Source organism: Ochotona princeps, chromosome 27 (assembly GCF_030435755.1).
Source record: "Ochotona princeps isolate mOchPri1 chromosome 27, mOchPri1.hap1, whole genome shotgun sequence".
Taxonomy (NCBI): Eukaryota; Metazoa; Chordata; class Mammalia; order Lagomorpha; family Ochotonidae; genus Ochotona; species Ochotona princeps.
In genome coordinates, this window is record NC_080858.1 from 9,079,087 (window position 1) to 9,092,699 (window position 13,613).

A 13,613-nucleotide genomic window follows, 5' to 3' on the forward strand; every position below is an offset into this window, starting at 1 on the left:
AAGATATAAAATAGAGATCTTCTTGCATACCTCCACACTTGGAGATCCAATTTTCCAAGCGCCATTTATTAGAGACTGTCCTTTTTCCGGCTACAGTTGTTAGCTTGTGTGTGAAAGATTAGTTCAGGGCTGGCGTGATGGTTCAACAAGCTAATCCTCTGCCTTCGAGTACTGGCATCTCCTAGGAACTCCTGTTCCTGTCCTGGCTGTTCCACTTCCCATCCAGCTTTCTGCTATGCCCCTTAAACCCCTGGGTCTCACATATGCCCGTAGGTGCTGTGGCCCAATCCGGTATGGCCTGCCTCACCTAGGTATGTGCCAGCAGGTGCTGCAGCCTGGTCCAGCCTGGTCTGACCAGTTCATGCTGGTGGGTGCTGCAGCCTAGCTCGGCCAGGCCTCCCCTTAGTCCTAGCCCTAATGTGAGCTGTGTGGTGTTGCGGCCCAGCCTGGCCTGCCCTGCCCCCAATCCTGCTTCTCAGATCTGCCAGTGGGTATTATGAACTGGCCCAGTTCGGCCTGTCCCCAGACCTGACCCACACGCTGGTGGGCACTATAACTTGGCCTGGTCTGGGCTGCTCCCAGCCTTAGTTCTTGTACTCACCTGCAGGGACTGTGTCCTGACAGAGGAGTTCCTCAAGCTCCTCTCTCAGGCCTCCTCTCCTTGGCAGATCTTGTGCATACCAGGGGTTTCTTGGCCCAGACTGACTTCATCCACCTCCTATCCTGGCAGGGACATTGGCCTTGCCTAAGTGGCCCACGCCCATTTCAGTTCTCACTGTTGGGTGCCACAGCCCAACCACACCTGGCCCACACCCAGACATAGCTCTTGCTTGGTTCAGTAGGTAATGAGACCTAGCCCAGCCCGTACTACATCCTCCCTGCCTCTTGTGAGCACCAGCAGGTATTGAGGTCTAGCCTGGTCTGCCTCATCCCAGATCCAGTCCATACCTATGCAGAGGGACACTGTAGCCATGTCCCACCCAGATTGCTGTCCCCATTTCTATTCTTGTGCCCACTAGTGGGAATCACGACCCAGCCAAGGCGTCCCCTTAGCCCCCCAGCCAGGCCTGTTTCCATTCACAGATTTTGTACATGCCAGTGGTTGCTCTGACTCAGCTTGGCATAGCCCATCCCCCATCTTGGCCTTTGCCATTCGATGCTGCAGCCTGACCTGCTGTGGCCCACCCCTCACAGCAAACCTCGGAACAGCTCCTAGTTCTCTCACATGGGTGAAGGGACCCAAGCACTCAGGCCACCCTCTGCCGCTTTCCCAGGCGCATTAGCAGGGAGCTGGGTTAGAAGCAGCACAGCCTGGACTTGAACCAGCGTTCATAAGGGCTGCTGAAGTCACAAGAGGGGGCTTGACTTGGTCATACCAATATGTCAGCCCTCTCATGTTTTTCTGATGTTTTCCTGAAGTTGTTTTGTAGTTCTATGTCTTCCATTTAGCATTTTAACCTTTCTAATGTGCTTTTTGAATGTGCTAAGTATGAGGTTCTAATTATACCTAGTTTCATTCTGCTTGAGAGTATCCGATTTTGTCATAATTTTCTAGAAAACTGTCATTCCTTCAAAATGTGAGGTTTTTTTTTTTGTTTTAAAGATTTGTTTATTTGAAAGGCAGAGTTATGGAGAGGAAAGAGGAGACAGGAGGAGAGACGGAGCAAGAGACATCTCCCATCTACCGATGCACTGCCTAAATGAGTGCAGGAGCCAAGCTGTGCCAGGCTGAGGCCAGGAGCCAGGACTCCATCCAGGACTCCCGTATGTGAGGCAGGGCCCCAGCACTTGGGCCATCTGCTGCTGCTCTCCCAGACACATTAGCAGGGAGCTGGATTGCAGGTGGAGCAACTGGGGTTGAACTGGTGCCCACATGGGATGCCAGCATCGCAGGCAGCAGCTTAACTACCTGAACCACGACACTGGCCAGAAGGCTCGGGTAGATGTTTGGTGCAGCAGTTAGAGTGCCACTTGGAATGCCAACCCCACGTACCACTCTGCTAGGCCTCTGATCCCGCTTCCTGCTAATGTTCACCCTAAGAGAGCAGGTGTCGGGTCAGACATTTGGATCCCTGTCATCCATGTGGGAGACCTATGTTGAGTCTCGGGCTCCTGGCTCTGACTTGGTTCGGCTCTGCCTGTTGTAGGTGTTTGGGGAGTTACACAGTGGGTAGAAGGTACCCCTCCTTCCATTTCCTTTTCCATCGCTCCCTACTTTCCCCCCGCTTCCTCTGCCTGCCTTCCAGTAAAATGAAAATATTTTCAAAAGACCAGTTGTCTGCAGATTCATAGCTTGTTTCTCATGTCTGTTTGATTTCATTGTTCTGTGTGTGTACTTTTTTATGATAATGCCATGTTATATATTTTTTAAAATTTTTATTGGAAAGTGAGATATACAGAGGAGAGACAGATAGGCCTGCTTTCCCTGGCCACAAGCAGGGAGCTGAATGGGAAGTGGGGCCGCTGGGAGTAGAACCGGTGCCCTTATGGGGTCCCAGTGTGTACAAGGTGAGGACTTTTAGCCACTAGGCTACTGTACCAGGACAATGCCATACTATTTTAAACTCTAGGCTTGGAGTATATTGTACAGTAAGGTAGTAAGATGTCTCAGCCTTGTTCTTTCGCTCAAGCTTGCTCTGGCTGTGTGGGGTCATCTGTGCTTCTGTGCAAGTTTTTGACTCTTTGATTTGGGATTCTGTGACATATGTCATGGATTCTGTTTCCCATGGGGATTACATGGACTCGAGATCATTGTGGATAATGTGGACATTTAATGCTATTGGTTCTTCCAGTCTGTAGACTCGAGATGTCTTCATTTTTTTGGGGTCCTCTTCAGTTTTTTGGGTCAGCATTTTGTAGTTTTAAGTACAGAGATATTTCAGCTCTTCGACTAAACGTTTCCGGGTATTTTGTTTAAGTTTGTTAATTTTGAGGGGGTTCATTTTGTAGCTATTGAAAATGGCTTTATTTGAAAGCCGAGACTTACACTGAGGGGGGGAAGGAGACCTTTGACCTTGGCTCACTCAGATGGCTGCAACAGTGCTGTGCTAGGCCCAAGCCAGGAGCTTCCTCCATCTGTGCTACCCGGTGGCCTCACCCCAAACTCAGGAGCTGTCCTCCGCTGCTTGGGAGTTGGGTCAGGAGTGGAGCCACGGGGCCTTGTACTGCCACCCAAACGGGTAGCAGCTTTACCGGCTATGCCACAGTGCCATTTTCCACATGGGATATGTGGTTCATTCTTGCATTCTCATTCGGAAGGAGTCTGTAATGATGAAGTGAGCATCCTCTAAGAGGCATGTATTTGGGTCTTGAATTTTTTTTTTTAGACATCGATAGTTTTCATTGGAGAATAATCCATTCACATGCAGCATGATTTTGGTAGCTAAGGCCTTACTATTTGCGTTTTGATGCTTGTTTAATTTTGGCTTTTCTTACTGAAGTTTTCCTTTGTGGTTACATTTTCTGCAGTGTGACTGCTTTCTTAATTTTTGCTTTTGGTAAGGCTCTACACTTCTTACACTTACTATGAGACTTACAGAAATGTCAGCCGTATTGAAATGATAGCAGCTTAACATTACCTATTAAGGTGGGAAAAGGAGCAGAGAGGCAAAACGGCACTGAGCCCCCTTAGCCGCGCTCCGTTCCTCCCGGCGCTTTGAAGTTCTAATGCTGTACCTTGCATGTTTCCATATTACCTGTCTCAGCATATTACTCTAGTTCTGTTTCATTCTTTACTCTTCTTACTAAAGGTCTGGATGGTATGTGAGCATACCTTGTCTGCATACTGAAGGAGAGGAATTGACCTGCACGGCTACTCTGTATCGGCACGTTTCCACTTTCTGATGTTTTCTTCTTACGGATGATCATCATCTCCTCCTGGTTTGCAGACTCCCTGCAGCATCTCTGTAGCTGTTGTTCGCACAGCTGCTGTTTACTCTGAGAATGTCTCTCCCCTTCATATCTACAGGATAGTTTTTCTGGGTATGGCATTATTGGTGGGTGAGGTTTGTTTTTCTTCAATAAGGGGACGGCTTCCTCCTTCCTCCTCCTAACCTGTAAGGTTTCTGTGGAGGATCCCTGTGTGTCATCAGCTTCCTTCCTCTTGCAACTATGAGACTCTTTTTTTTTTTTAAAGATTTATTCATTTTATTACAGCCAGATATACACAGAGGAGGAGAGACAGAGAGGAAGATCTTCCGTCCGATGATTCACTCCCCAAGTGAGTCGCAACGGGCTGATGCGCGCCAATCCGATGCCGGGAACCTGGAATCTCTTCTGGGTCTCCCACGCGGGTGCAGTGTCCCAATGCATTGGGCCGTCCTCAACTGCTTTCCCAGGCCACAAGCAGGGAGCTGGATGGGAAGTGGAGCTGCCGGGATTAGAACCGGCGCCCATATGGGATCCCGGGGCGTTCAAGGGGAGGACTTTAGCCGCTAGGCCACGCCGCCGGGCCCAAGGCTGTGTATTCTTTTTTTTTTTAATTTTATTGTATTGTTGTTGACAATCTTTACATAGTTAATTACAGTTAAAGGAAAAAGAAGAAAAAAAAAGAAAAAAAAAGGTTCAGGGGGATAGGGAAGTGGGTAATGCTATTATGTCAATATTGTTTCCATCATGTATCTGAGGTAAAGGGGGATATTGAGGGAGAAGCCCCACCCGGTTTCCCGCCCACCCTAAGCCCCGGATGTGGGGCATGCTCTGAGATATGTGCTCAAGTGGTGTTAATAGTTCTCCAGTTATGAATCGCTGCCAGTTTCGCTCGATGAGGTCGTCCACTGATTGATATGGTCCATCATAAAGTCTCCGTTTGCCCCTTATTTCGCTGCCAACATATAGCTGAGATGAATGATTGTCCTGTTCTGTCTTCTGTCTTTTCTTGGTTAGAGTTCTGAGTCCAGCAGTTCGATTGGGGAGATCCCCAAAGATACCTTGAGGTATTCCCAGATTAATGTCTTGTATGTTCTAGCAAGCACAGGGCCCGGCACAGTCCATCACCCCGATCAGCTGGTGGTTGCAATTGCTGGGTTGGTTCTGTTTTCAGTCCCGAGTTGCACTGGAACCAATGGGTGTTGCAGTCCAGTCTGGTTTGGCCCTTACATCAACCAGTGGGAGCTGTAGCCTAGTCGGGGCGACCCACAATAACCCCCACCAGGCCCGCCCCCTACCCTGGTTTGCCAGTATGTGTAGCAGAAGACCAGTCTGTCCCCCATCCCATTTGGCTCTGGTACTTGTCAATGGGTATTAAAGCTTGGTTCTATCTAACCAACTCAACCATCCAGCCCTCACAGATGTTGTTGAGTGCCTCTCTAGCCATCCCAGCCCCCGTCCTAGTTTTCATGCCCTCCCACGGGAATAGTGACCCAAGAAGGGGGAACCCACTTTTCCCTCCCAGGTCTCTCTGTCCCGGTTTATGCACTCTTTAGGTGGTCCTGTGATTTGACTAGACAGAATTAGTCCCCAGTGCCAGCTTCTGCCAGCTGATGCTGCGGCCCTGATCTAGTCCACATGCGGCGCACAGGTGTTATAGTCTTGCTTAGTCTGGTCTGTCTCTATCCCAGCCCACGCTCTCCAGTGGGAGTAGCTGACCGGCGAGGGGACCAGCCCCTTAATCCCCCCGCCTGCTCTGCCCCTTCCTTCCTGGATCTCACGTGTGCTGGATGGGTGCTGCATTCATATCCAGTACAGGCAACCACGCCCTGGCATTCCATAATGTGTACTGGTTTTGTCGCAACCAAACCCGGCCCATCCCACACTCTGTTCTGGTGATCGGATTTGCCAGTGGATGACATGAACTGATTCAGCCTGGTCTGCCCCTGACCCATGCCGAATGTGTGCCAGTGGGAAACTTACTATGGCCTGTTCTGGGCTGTTTCCTATCATGCTTCTTGCGCTTACCTGCAGGGACTGTGTCCTGCCAGAGGAGTTGCCCAGGCTCCTCCATCAGAACCCCTCCCAATGCCAGGTTTTGCGCTTGCCAGGGGGTTCTTGAGCCAACCCTACTCAGTTCACCTCCTGTCCTAGCAGGAACAGTGGTTTTTCCTGGCTGGCTTTCACCCCATTCTGGTTCTTGTTGTTGGATGTTTCAGCCCAGCCATGGCTCGTCCATACCCACATACAGCTCACACATGGCTCATAAGAGGAGTGAGACCCAGCCTAGTCAGTCCCACATCTACCCTGGTTCTCCATAACACCAGATGGTGTTGGGATCTGAACCGGTCTGGTGCATCCAATCCCAGCCCACATTAGTGCCTCGGGTAACTACAACTGTTTCCTAGATAGAATGCAGCCCCCATTGCCACACATACACTCCTTGGTGGGAGCCTCATCCCAGTTGTGGTGGCCCCTTACCTCCCAGATTGGGCCTGTTCCTAGCCGTAAATCATGCACCTACCCGTGGTTGCTCTGAGGACCATTATGTGCAAGCTTCAAGTTCATTTGGGATTCCCTCATTGCCAGCATTCTGTTTCCTCCATTTTGATTGAAGGGATCCCCAAAGAGACTTTGAGGTGTTCCCAGATCAGGTTACTAGCAAGCACAGTGCTTCACGCCGCAAGCACTGTGGGTTCAGGAGGGAGCCTCCCAGGCAGCAGGACAAAGAACCAAAAGTCCAAAACTCTCTGGCCGGGTGGCCAGCAGGCGGGGACTGGCGCCAAATGGCGCACAGGCCACCCTGGAGCAGCTCCCCACGTGTACGTGGTAGCTACTGTGTGTTCCCAGGCTTGAGGCGTGGCCATCCCAAGGCCCCCCGGCAGGCAGCAAGGTAGCTGCCTGCCTGAAGTTCAAGTCCTTGGGCTATGAGACTCTTTAAATTTGAGAGCGCTTGAAGGAAATGGTTGGGCTGAGTTGTATTTGGAGACTTCTGACTTGTGCTTAGACAGTTGAGGTTTTCTTCAGGTTTGGGGAATTTTCTGTCTGTTCCCTTTTTGAATTTGCTTCCGAGCCCTTTGAGCTTCCCAAGTCCCTCTCGAGTGCCGTTAGCCTTTCTGGCATCCCCGTGAGCTTTTCTGCTTCCCCTGGGTAGGATTTTCTTCCTTTCCTCCGACTGTGTGCAATGGCTTTGTTTGAGCCTAGGGGTTCATTCTTTTGTTGCTTCACTTCTGCTGTTGGTCTGTTCTAATGTGGTATTAGCTTTTTTTTTTTTTTTTTAGATTTTTATTGCAAAGTCAAATTTACAGAGAGGAGGAGAGCAGAGAAAAACGTCTTTCGTCTGCTGATTCACTCCCCAAATAGCCGCAGTGAGTGGAGTTGAGCTGAGCTGAACTGAGCTGAAGCCAGGAGCCTGGAACTTCTTCTGGGTTTCCCACGCAGGTGCAGGGTCCCACGACTTGAGGTTGTCCTCTGCCGCTTTCCCAGGCCAGAAGCAGGGAGCTAGAATGGAAGTGGAGCAGCCAGGATAAGAATCAGCGCCCATGCATGGCTACTGTGCGGGGCCCAGAGTTAGCTTTGCATAGAGTATGTTTCAGCCTCTAATGTTGCGTGATTTCCTAAAGTCCCTTTCTCATCTGTTACCTGGGTAGTACTCCCAGCTCACGGCTTCAGCCTAATCCCAGTCCTGTGGTTGCAGGCATCTAGGGAGCTGTGGATGTGCACATGTGTGTGTCTATAGAAAGGTAAATACGTTTTTGAAAAGATACTTATCCTTTGTCTTTAAATTTTTTTTTTAATTTGAAAGGCCGATTTTTAAAAAAATATTTGTGATGAATTCAAACTTGTTCCAGGTTTTCAGAGGATGACTTCAGTTTTTTTTTTTAAAGATTTATTTTTAGGGGCCCAGCGGCGTGGCCTAGTGGCTAAAGTCCTCGCCTTGAATGCCCCAGGATCCCATATGGGCGCCGGTTCTAATCCCGGCAGCTCCACTTCCCATCCAGCTAAGCAGCCGAGGATGGCCCAGTAACTGGGCCCGGCGGCGTGGCCTAGTGGCTAAAGTCCTCACCTTGAATGCCCCGGGATCCCACATGGGTGCTGGTTCTAATCCCGGCAGCTCCACTTCCTATCCAGCTCCCTGCTTGTGGCCTGGGAAAGCAGTTGAGGACAGCCCAAAGCTTTGGGACCCTGCACCCGCGTGGGAGACCTGGAAGAGGTTCCTGGTTCCAAGCATCGGATTGGCGCGCACCGGCCCGTTGCGGCTCTCTTGGGGAGTGAAACATCGGATGGAAGATCTTCCTCTCTGCCTCTCCTCCTCTCTGTATATCCGGCTTTCCAATAATAATAAAATCTTAAAAAAAAAAAAGATTTATTTTTATTAAGAGAGAGATACAGAGAGGAGGAGAGGCAGAGAGGAAGATCTGTCCGCTGATTCACTCCCCAAGTGGCCGCAGCAGTTGGAGCTGAGCCAATCTGGAGCCAGGAGCTTTTTATGAGTCTCCCACACGGGTGCAGGGTCCCAAGGCTTTGGGTTGTCCTCAGCTGCTTTCCCAGGCCACAGGCAGGGAGCTGGATGGGAAGTGGGACTGCCAGGATTAGAACTGGTGCCCATATGGGATCACAGCACATTCAGAGCGAGGACTTTAGCTGCTAGGCTACTGTGCTGGGCCCTGAAAGGCTGATTTTTGCAGATAGGAGAGACAGAAATGCCTTTCATCTGTTGGTTTGCTCCCCAAATAGCTGCAATGGCCAGAGCTGCGCTGATCCAAACCCAAAAGCTTCTTCCCAGCTTCTCGTAGTTTCAATGGCCCAAGGCCCTGGGCCATCCTTTGCTGCTTTGCTAGGTTATAAGCAAAGAGCTAAATCAGAAGTGGAATAGCCAGGACATGAACTAACACCCATATGGGATGCTGAAATTGCAGACAGAAAATTAGTGTGCCATGCCACTCTGCTAGTCCCTATCCTTTTAATTATTTGCTATAAAAGGGTTTTGAAAGACTGATGGACTTATGACTGCTTATGAAGGATATACTATTGCAATAATATGGGGAAAATCAGTGGGGGAATGGGAATTAAGTGGGGGAAGGGAGATCCCAGACCCTATGGAATTGTACCATAAAATGCAGGGGAAAAAAGCTTATTGAACAGTTTTGAGAGTTTTGAGGGGTTTGGCATGGTGGCATAGTGTGTTAAGATGTACTCTGCTGTGCTGATATTCCAAGTGGGTGCTGGTTTAAGCCTTCCCTACTCCACTTCCCATATAAATGGGAATGCTAAATGCCTGGGAAAAGCAACAGAAGATGAGCGAGCCACTTGGGTTCCTGCATCCTTGCAGGAGATAGGGATAGTTTCAGGCTCTTGGCTTTGGCTTGGCCCAACTAACGCCACTGCAGTTATTTGGGTAATGGACAGATGGCTGGAAAGCAATCTCTCTCACTCTCTCCCCATCTGTCTTTGTATCTCGCCGATTCTCTCCGTGACTCTTCACGTCAAATAAATCTTTAAATCCATGTTCAATTACATGTCCATCAGCTTTTTGAAGATAAGCCCTTCTGCAAAACAAGACCAACCTAGATCTTAAAACATTAAAGCAGACTTTCCGTTTCTGTGAATGGTTAACGTTAGAAACTATTTGGCCGGTTAAGAATCTGTTGACCGAGCTGTGTTGGGCTTATATCAAGTGACTCTTTAAAAAGTCATCAGGAGCTTTTGTGTAAATTAGGCACACAATGAGCATTTCTCCAGCCAAGGACTGGAGGTCTGCCCTGAGGACTGACCCGTTCTCCCCCCAGTGGAATCACTACATCCAGTGTGACGGAAGTCCTGACCCTTCAGTGTCCCAGGAACTCAACACCTTCATCAGCTTGTGGCAAGAGGAGACCAACGAGAACTTCGAGCAGGTGACCGAGAAGAGCAAGTTAGTACTGAGCGTGAGTACTCAAGCATGACCTGGTGTCTAAATGCTACGGCACGCCTGATACTGTAAAATGGAAGAGTATGCATATGTTAGTTGTCAGTTAATAACCTTACTGCTTGGGATCTGTGGCTACAGAGGTAGTTGGTAATATTAACCTATTTGTTTAGCTTTAGAATTACTTTTATATAACTTTTTGAAAATTCCTTAGATACCTTCAGCACATCCAGTGTCCAATTCAGGTGAACTCCATCCGGTTTGTGAATTTAAATGAGTTAGTGGTGGGAGGAATGGATCATTTTTACCCTCAACTTGAATTATCCACTACTCAGTAATTCAGTACCCATGATGTGCACTGTCTACAAGGAGCTAAGTAGCTGATCTTTAGGCTGTGGGAGTGCCAAGGTAAATAGAGAAGTGCCAAGTTGGATGAGCTAACCTAGTCAGCTTGCGTTTAACAGTGCAGCTGGAAGTCCTGGGCAGTGGTGAGGATGGCAGCTGGGATGCTCACGTCTGACCCTGGAGTGTCCAGTTCTCTCCCGCTCTGCTCCCATTCAAGCTCCCTGCTGCTGCTGCACCTGGGAGCGGGGGCAGCAGGTGGCAGCTCCCTGCACACACCTGGCAGACTTGGAGTGTGGCCTGGCCCAGGATCAAGTATGGTGTGGTGGCACTTGGGGAGTGAACCATAGGGCAGTGTGTGTATTATCTCTCCATTTTTTTTTAAAAATAAGCAACCTTTTTTTTAAAGAGCAAAATTTTTAATGATTTTCAAATCTATTGCCTAGTTCACAAAAAGGTAAGGTAAAATCCCAGGACTATAAAATAGTTTATAAACTGAGAAAGTCAAAAAGCTATTGGCTTCACAAAGATTATCAGCTAACCCTGATGCTTTAGCATTCTTTTTTTAAAAAAAAATGTATCTTTTTTTTATTTCCGAAAGCTGGAGTTATAAAGAGAGTGAGAAGAATCTTCCATCTGCTGGCTCACACTGGCTGCAAAAGCTGGGACTGGATCAGGCCAAAGCCAGGTCTCTGTCATGTGTACAAGGGTCCTAGCACACAGGCCATCTAAGCACATTAGCCTGGAGCTCGATTAGAAGTGAAACAACTGAGACTCAAATCGGTACCCAAGTGGGAAGCCAGTGTTGCGGGCAGTGGATTAACGCACTGTGCCACAACACTGGCCATGTTCGCATTTGTCTAAAGGAGCATAGCAGAGGCCGACATGGTGGCATAGCAAGTGAAGCCGCCACCTGCAAGGCCAGCATCCCATAACGGTGCCAGTTGGTGTCGTGGCAACTCCTAATCCCGCTGCCCGCTAATGGCAGCAGAAGATGGCCGAAGCGCTTAGGCCCCTGCTACCCATGTAGGAGACCTGAAAGGAGCTCCTGGCTCCTAGCACTGGCCTGGCCCAGCCCCCGCTGTTGTGGTCATCTTGAACGTGAACTAGAGGATGAAACATCCCTCTCTCTAACCCTGCTTTTCAAATAGATCTTAACAAAACAAAACAAAATGCAGACACTGCACAAAGGAGCATGAGGTGGTAAACTGATCCAGTATGGCTGTGACACTCGAAGATTATCTATTCTATCTCCCTATAACAGGGAAAAATTCACTTGTGCAGAAGGGGTCTTCCCTGGCCACAAATCAAAACCAAACCAAAGTAAAACAGCCAACCAACGAAACAAACCAAAAAGCCATTCTTTGGGGCATATTTTCCTGCACCCCAGCATTGCCAAGAACCTCCCACAGCTGGAGCCTTTGAGCTGTCCATGCAGTGTCCTGCCTGCTGGCCGTCCCAGTTCGGGAACCTGCTGCTCAGCAAGGGGAGGTAGTGCTAAATTCACGAATGTTCAATGGGAGATACACAAAGACATTGAAATCAAAATAAAACTAGATTATACTTGGGTATAGCATTACAATGAGGAATATGAACGCAATAGCAATTAATGGGTAAATTCAGAGAAATTCAGGTGTGAGAAAGTTTTTAAAATAAAATTGAAGGCCCAGCACAGTAGCCTAGTGCCTAAAGTCCTCACCTTGCATGCGCCAAGATCCCATATGGGCACCGGTTCTAATCCCGGCAGCCCCGCTTCCCATCCAGCTCCCTGCTTGTGGCCTGGAAGGGTAATCGAGCATGGCCCAAAGCCTTGGGACCCTGCACCTGCGTGGGAGACCCAGAAAGAAGTTCGTGGCTCCTGGCTTTGGATTAGTTCAGCTCTAGCCATTGCAGCCACCTGGGGAGTGAATCATTGGATGGAAGATCGATTTCTCTCTCTCCTCTGCATATCTGACTTTCCAATTAAAAAAAATCTTTAAAACAAAATTGAGAGCATCGCAGAAGAGATTGTAAAACCATCCTCTTGTCCCGCAGTGATTACTAGCAAGGGAGATCTCCATCTCGGGTTAAAAGGCAGCTTGCCGGGAGATGCCCTTACGGAAGTACTTGTTGTATAAGGTGAGGAGGAATCTTTGGGTCAGGTGTCACTGCTGATGCTGCTCATACAGCAAATACCTCGATAAAGGCATTTCCAGCAGCTCTTCCAATCCCAGATTGATTCCCCTTCCCGCTGTCGATCATTGTGAATAAAAGGGATGGTATAAAAGTATTTTTTGATGTATTTAGTTTTATTGGAAAGGCATATTTACAGAGAGAAGGAAAACAAGAAAGAAAGATCTTCCATCTACTGGCTGGTTCATCCCCCAAGTAACCACAGTGGCACGAACTGAGCTGATTCAAAACCAGGAGCCAGGAGCTTCTTCCGGGTCTCCCACTTGCGTACAGGGTCCCAAGGCTTTGGGCCATCCTTCACTGCTTTCCCAGGACACAAGCAGGGAGCTGGATGGGAAGTAGAGCCACTGGGACACAAACCGGTGCCCATGTGGGATCCTGGCGCTTGGAAAGGATTAACCAGTTGAGCCATCACGCCGGCCCTTAAAAGTATCTTGTGCAATGTCTTGATTTAAAAATTTCCTCATGCCTGAATTTCTCTGAATATGCAAACAGTACTCAGAATATTTGGGTATATTGGATTTTTATCACTAGAGAATAGCAGGTAGTCATGCCTAAAAACCCAGTTTCACATTTTTGCTACAGTTGCCAGGAGTGACTTTGTTTTGAGTCTGACAACTGTGACGCCACTGATGGGACAGACTTTGGTTCAAAAAAAAAAAAATGTGAAATATGGAATACTACACAGTAGGGAAAAATAGCAAAAGAAACAGTAAAACTCCCAAGGAAGTCATCAGAGCCATAAGAAACCAAAGCAGAAAGATACGATCCCATACTGAACCCTAATTTCAAACCTTTCCATTTTATTTAACAAACTAGCAGTTAATCTTGCTGAGTTCTCATAGTAACTCAAAGTTGACACTGTTAATGTCGGCTTACAAATGAGGAAGCTGTGGCCCAGGGATATTCGTTAACTTTGCCAAGTTTGCATGTGCTCTGTTGCGTCTCTAATCGACAGTTTTCTGTGTGTTATCTAGAATTTAAGTGCTCACAAATTCTTCCACTCACTAGCTGTTCCTTAAGGATGTGATGCTTCTCGTTCCTTATTTATATAATAGACAGGATCGTATCAGGTAACAGGTGTGATACAGACACCAACTTGCTAACAAACGCTGTATTGTACATAGTTAAGAATTGGGCTCGGCAGTGTGGCCTAGTGGCTAAGGTCCTCGCCTTGATCCCATATGGCTGCTGGTTCTAATCCCGGCAGCTCCACTTCCTCTCTGTCTCTCCTCCTTTCAGTATATCTGACTTTGTAATAAAAATAAAATAAATCTTTAAAAAAAAAAAAAAGAATAGATATGTGGGGGCTTTTGGAGGAATG

At 48.3% G+C, this 13,613-nt stretch overlaps 1 protein-coding gene across 5 annotated transcripts in view; it reads left to right on the plus strand.

The window, feature by feature from the left end:
- DNAI7 (dynein axonemal intermediate chain 7) overlaps positions 1–13,613 on the plus strand; it is a 69,087-nt gene that overhangs the window by 15,612 nt on the left and 39,862 nt on the right. For all 5 annotated transcript variants that reach the window (XM_058656057.1, XM_058656053.1, XM_058656054.1 and 2 more), the window contains one exon: positions 9,657–9,794. In XM_058656057.1, coding sequence (XP_058512040.1) covers positions 9,657–9,794 — 138 coding nt within the window. The remainder of the gene's footprint in view (positions 1–9,656; positions 9,795–13,613) is intronic.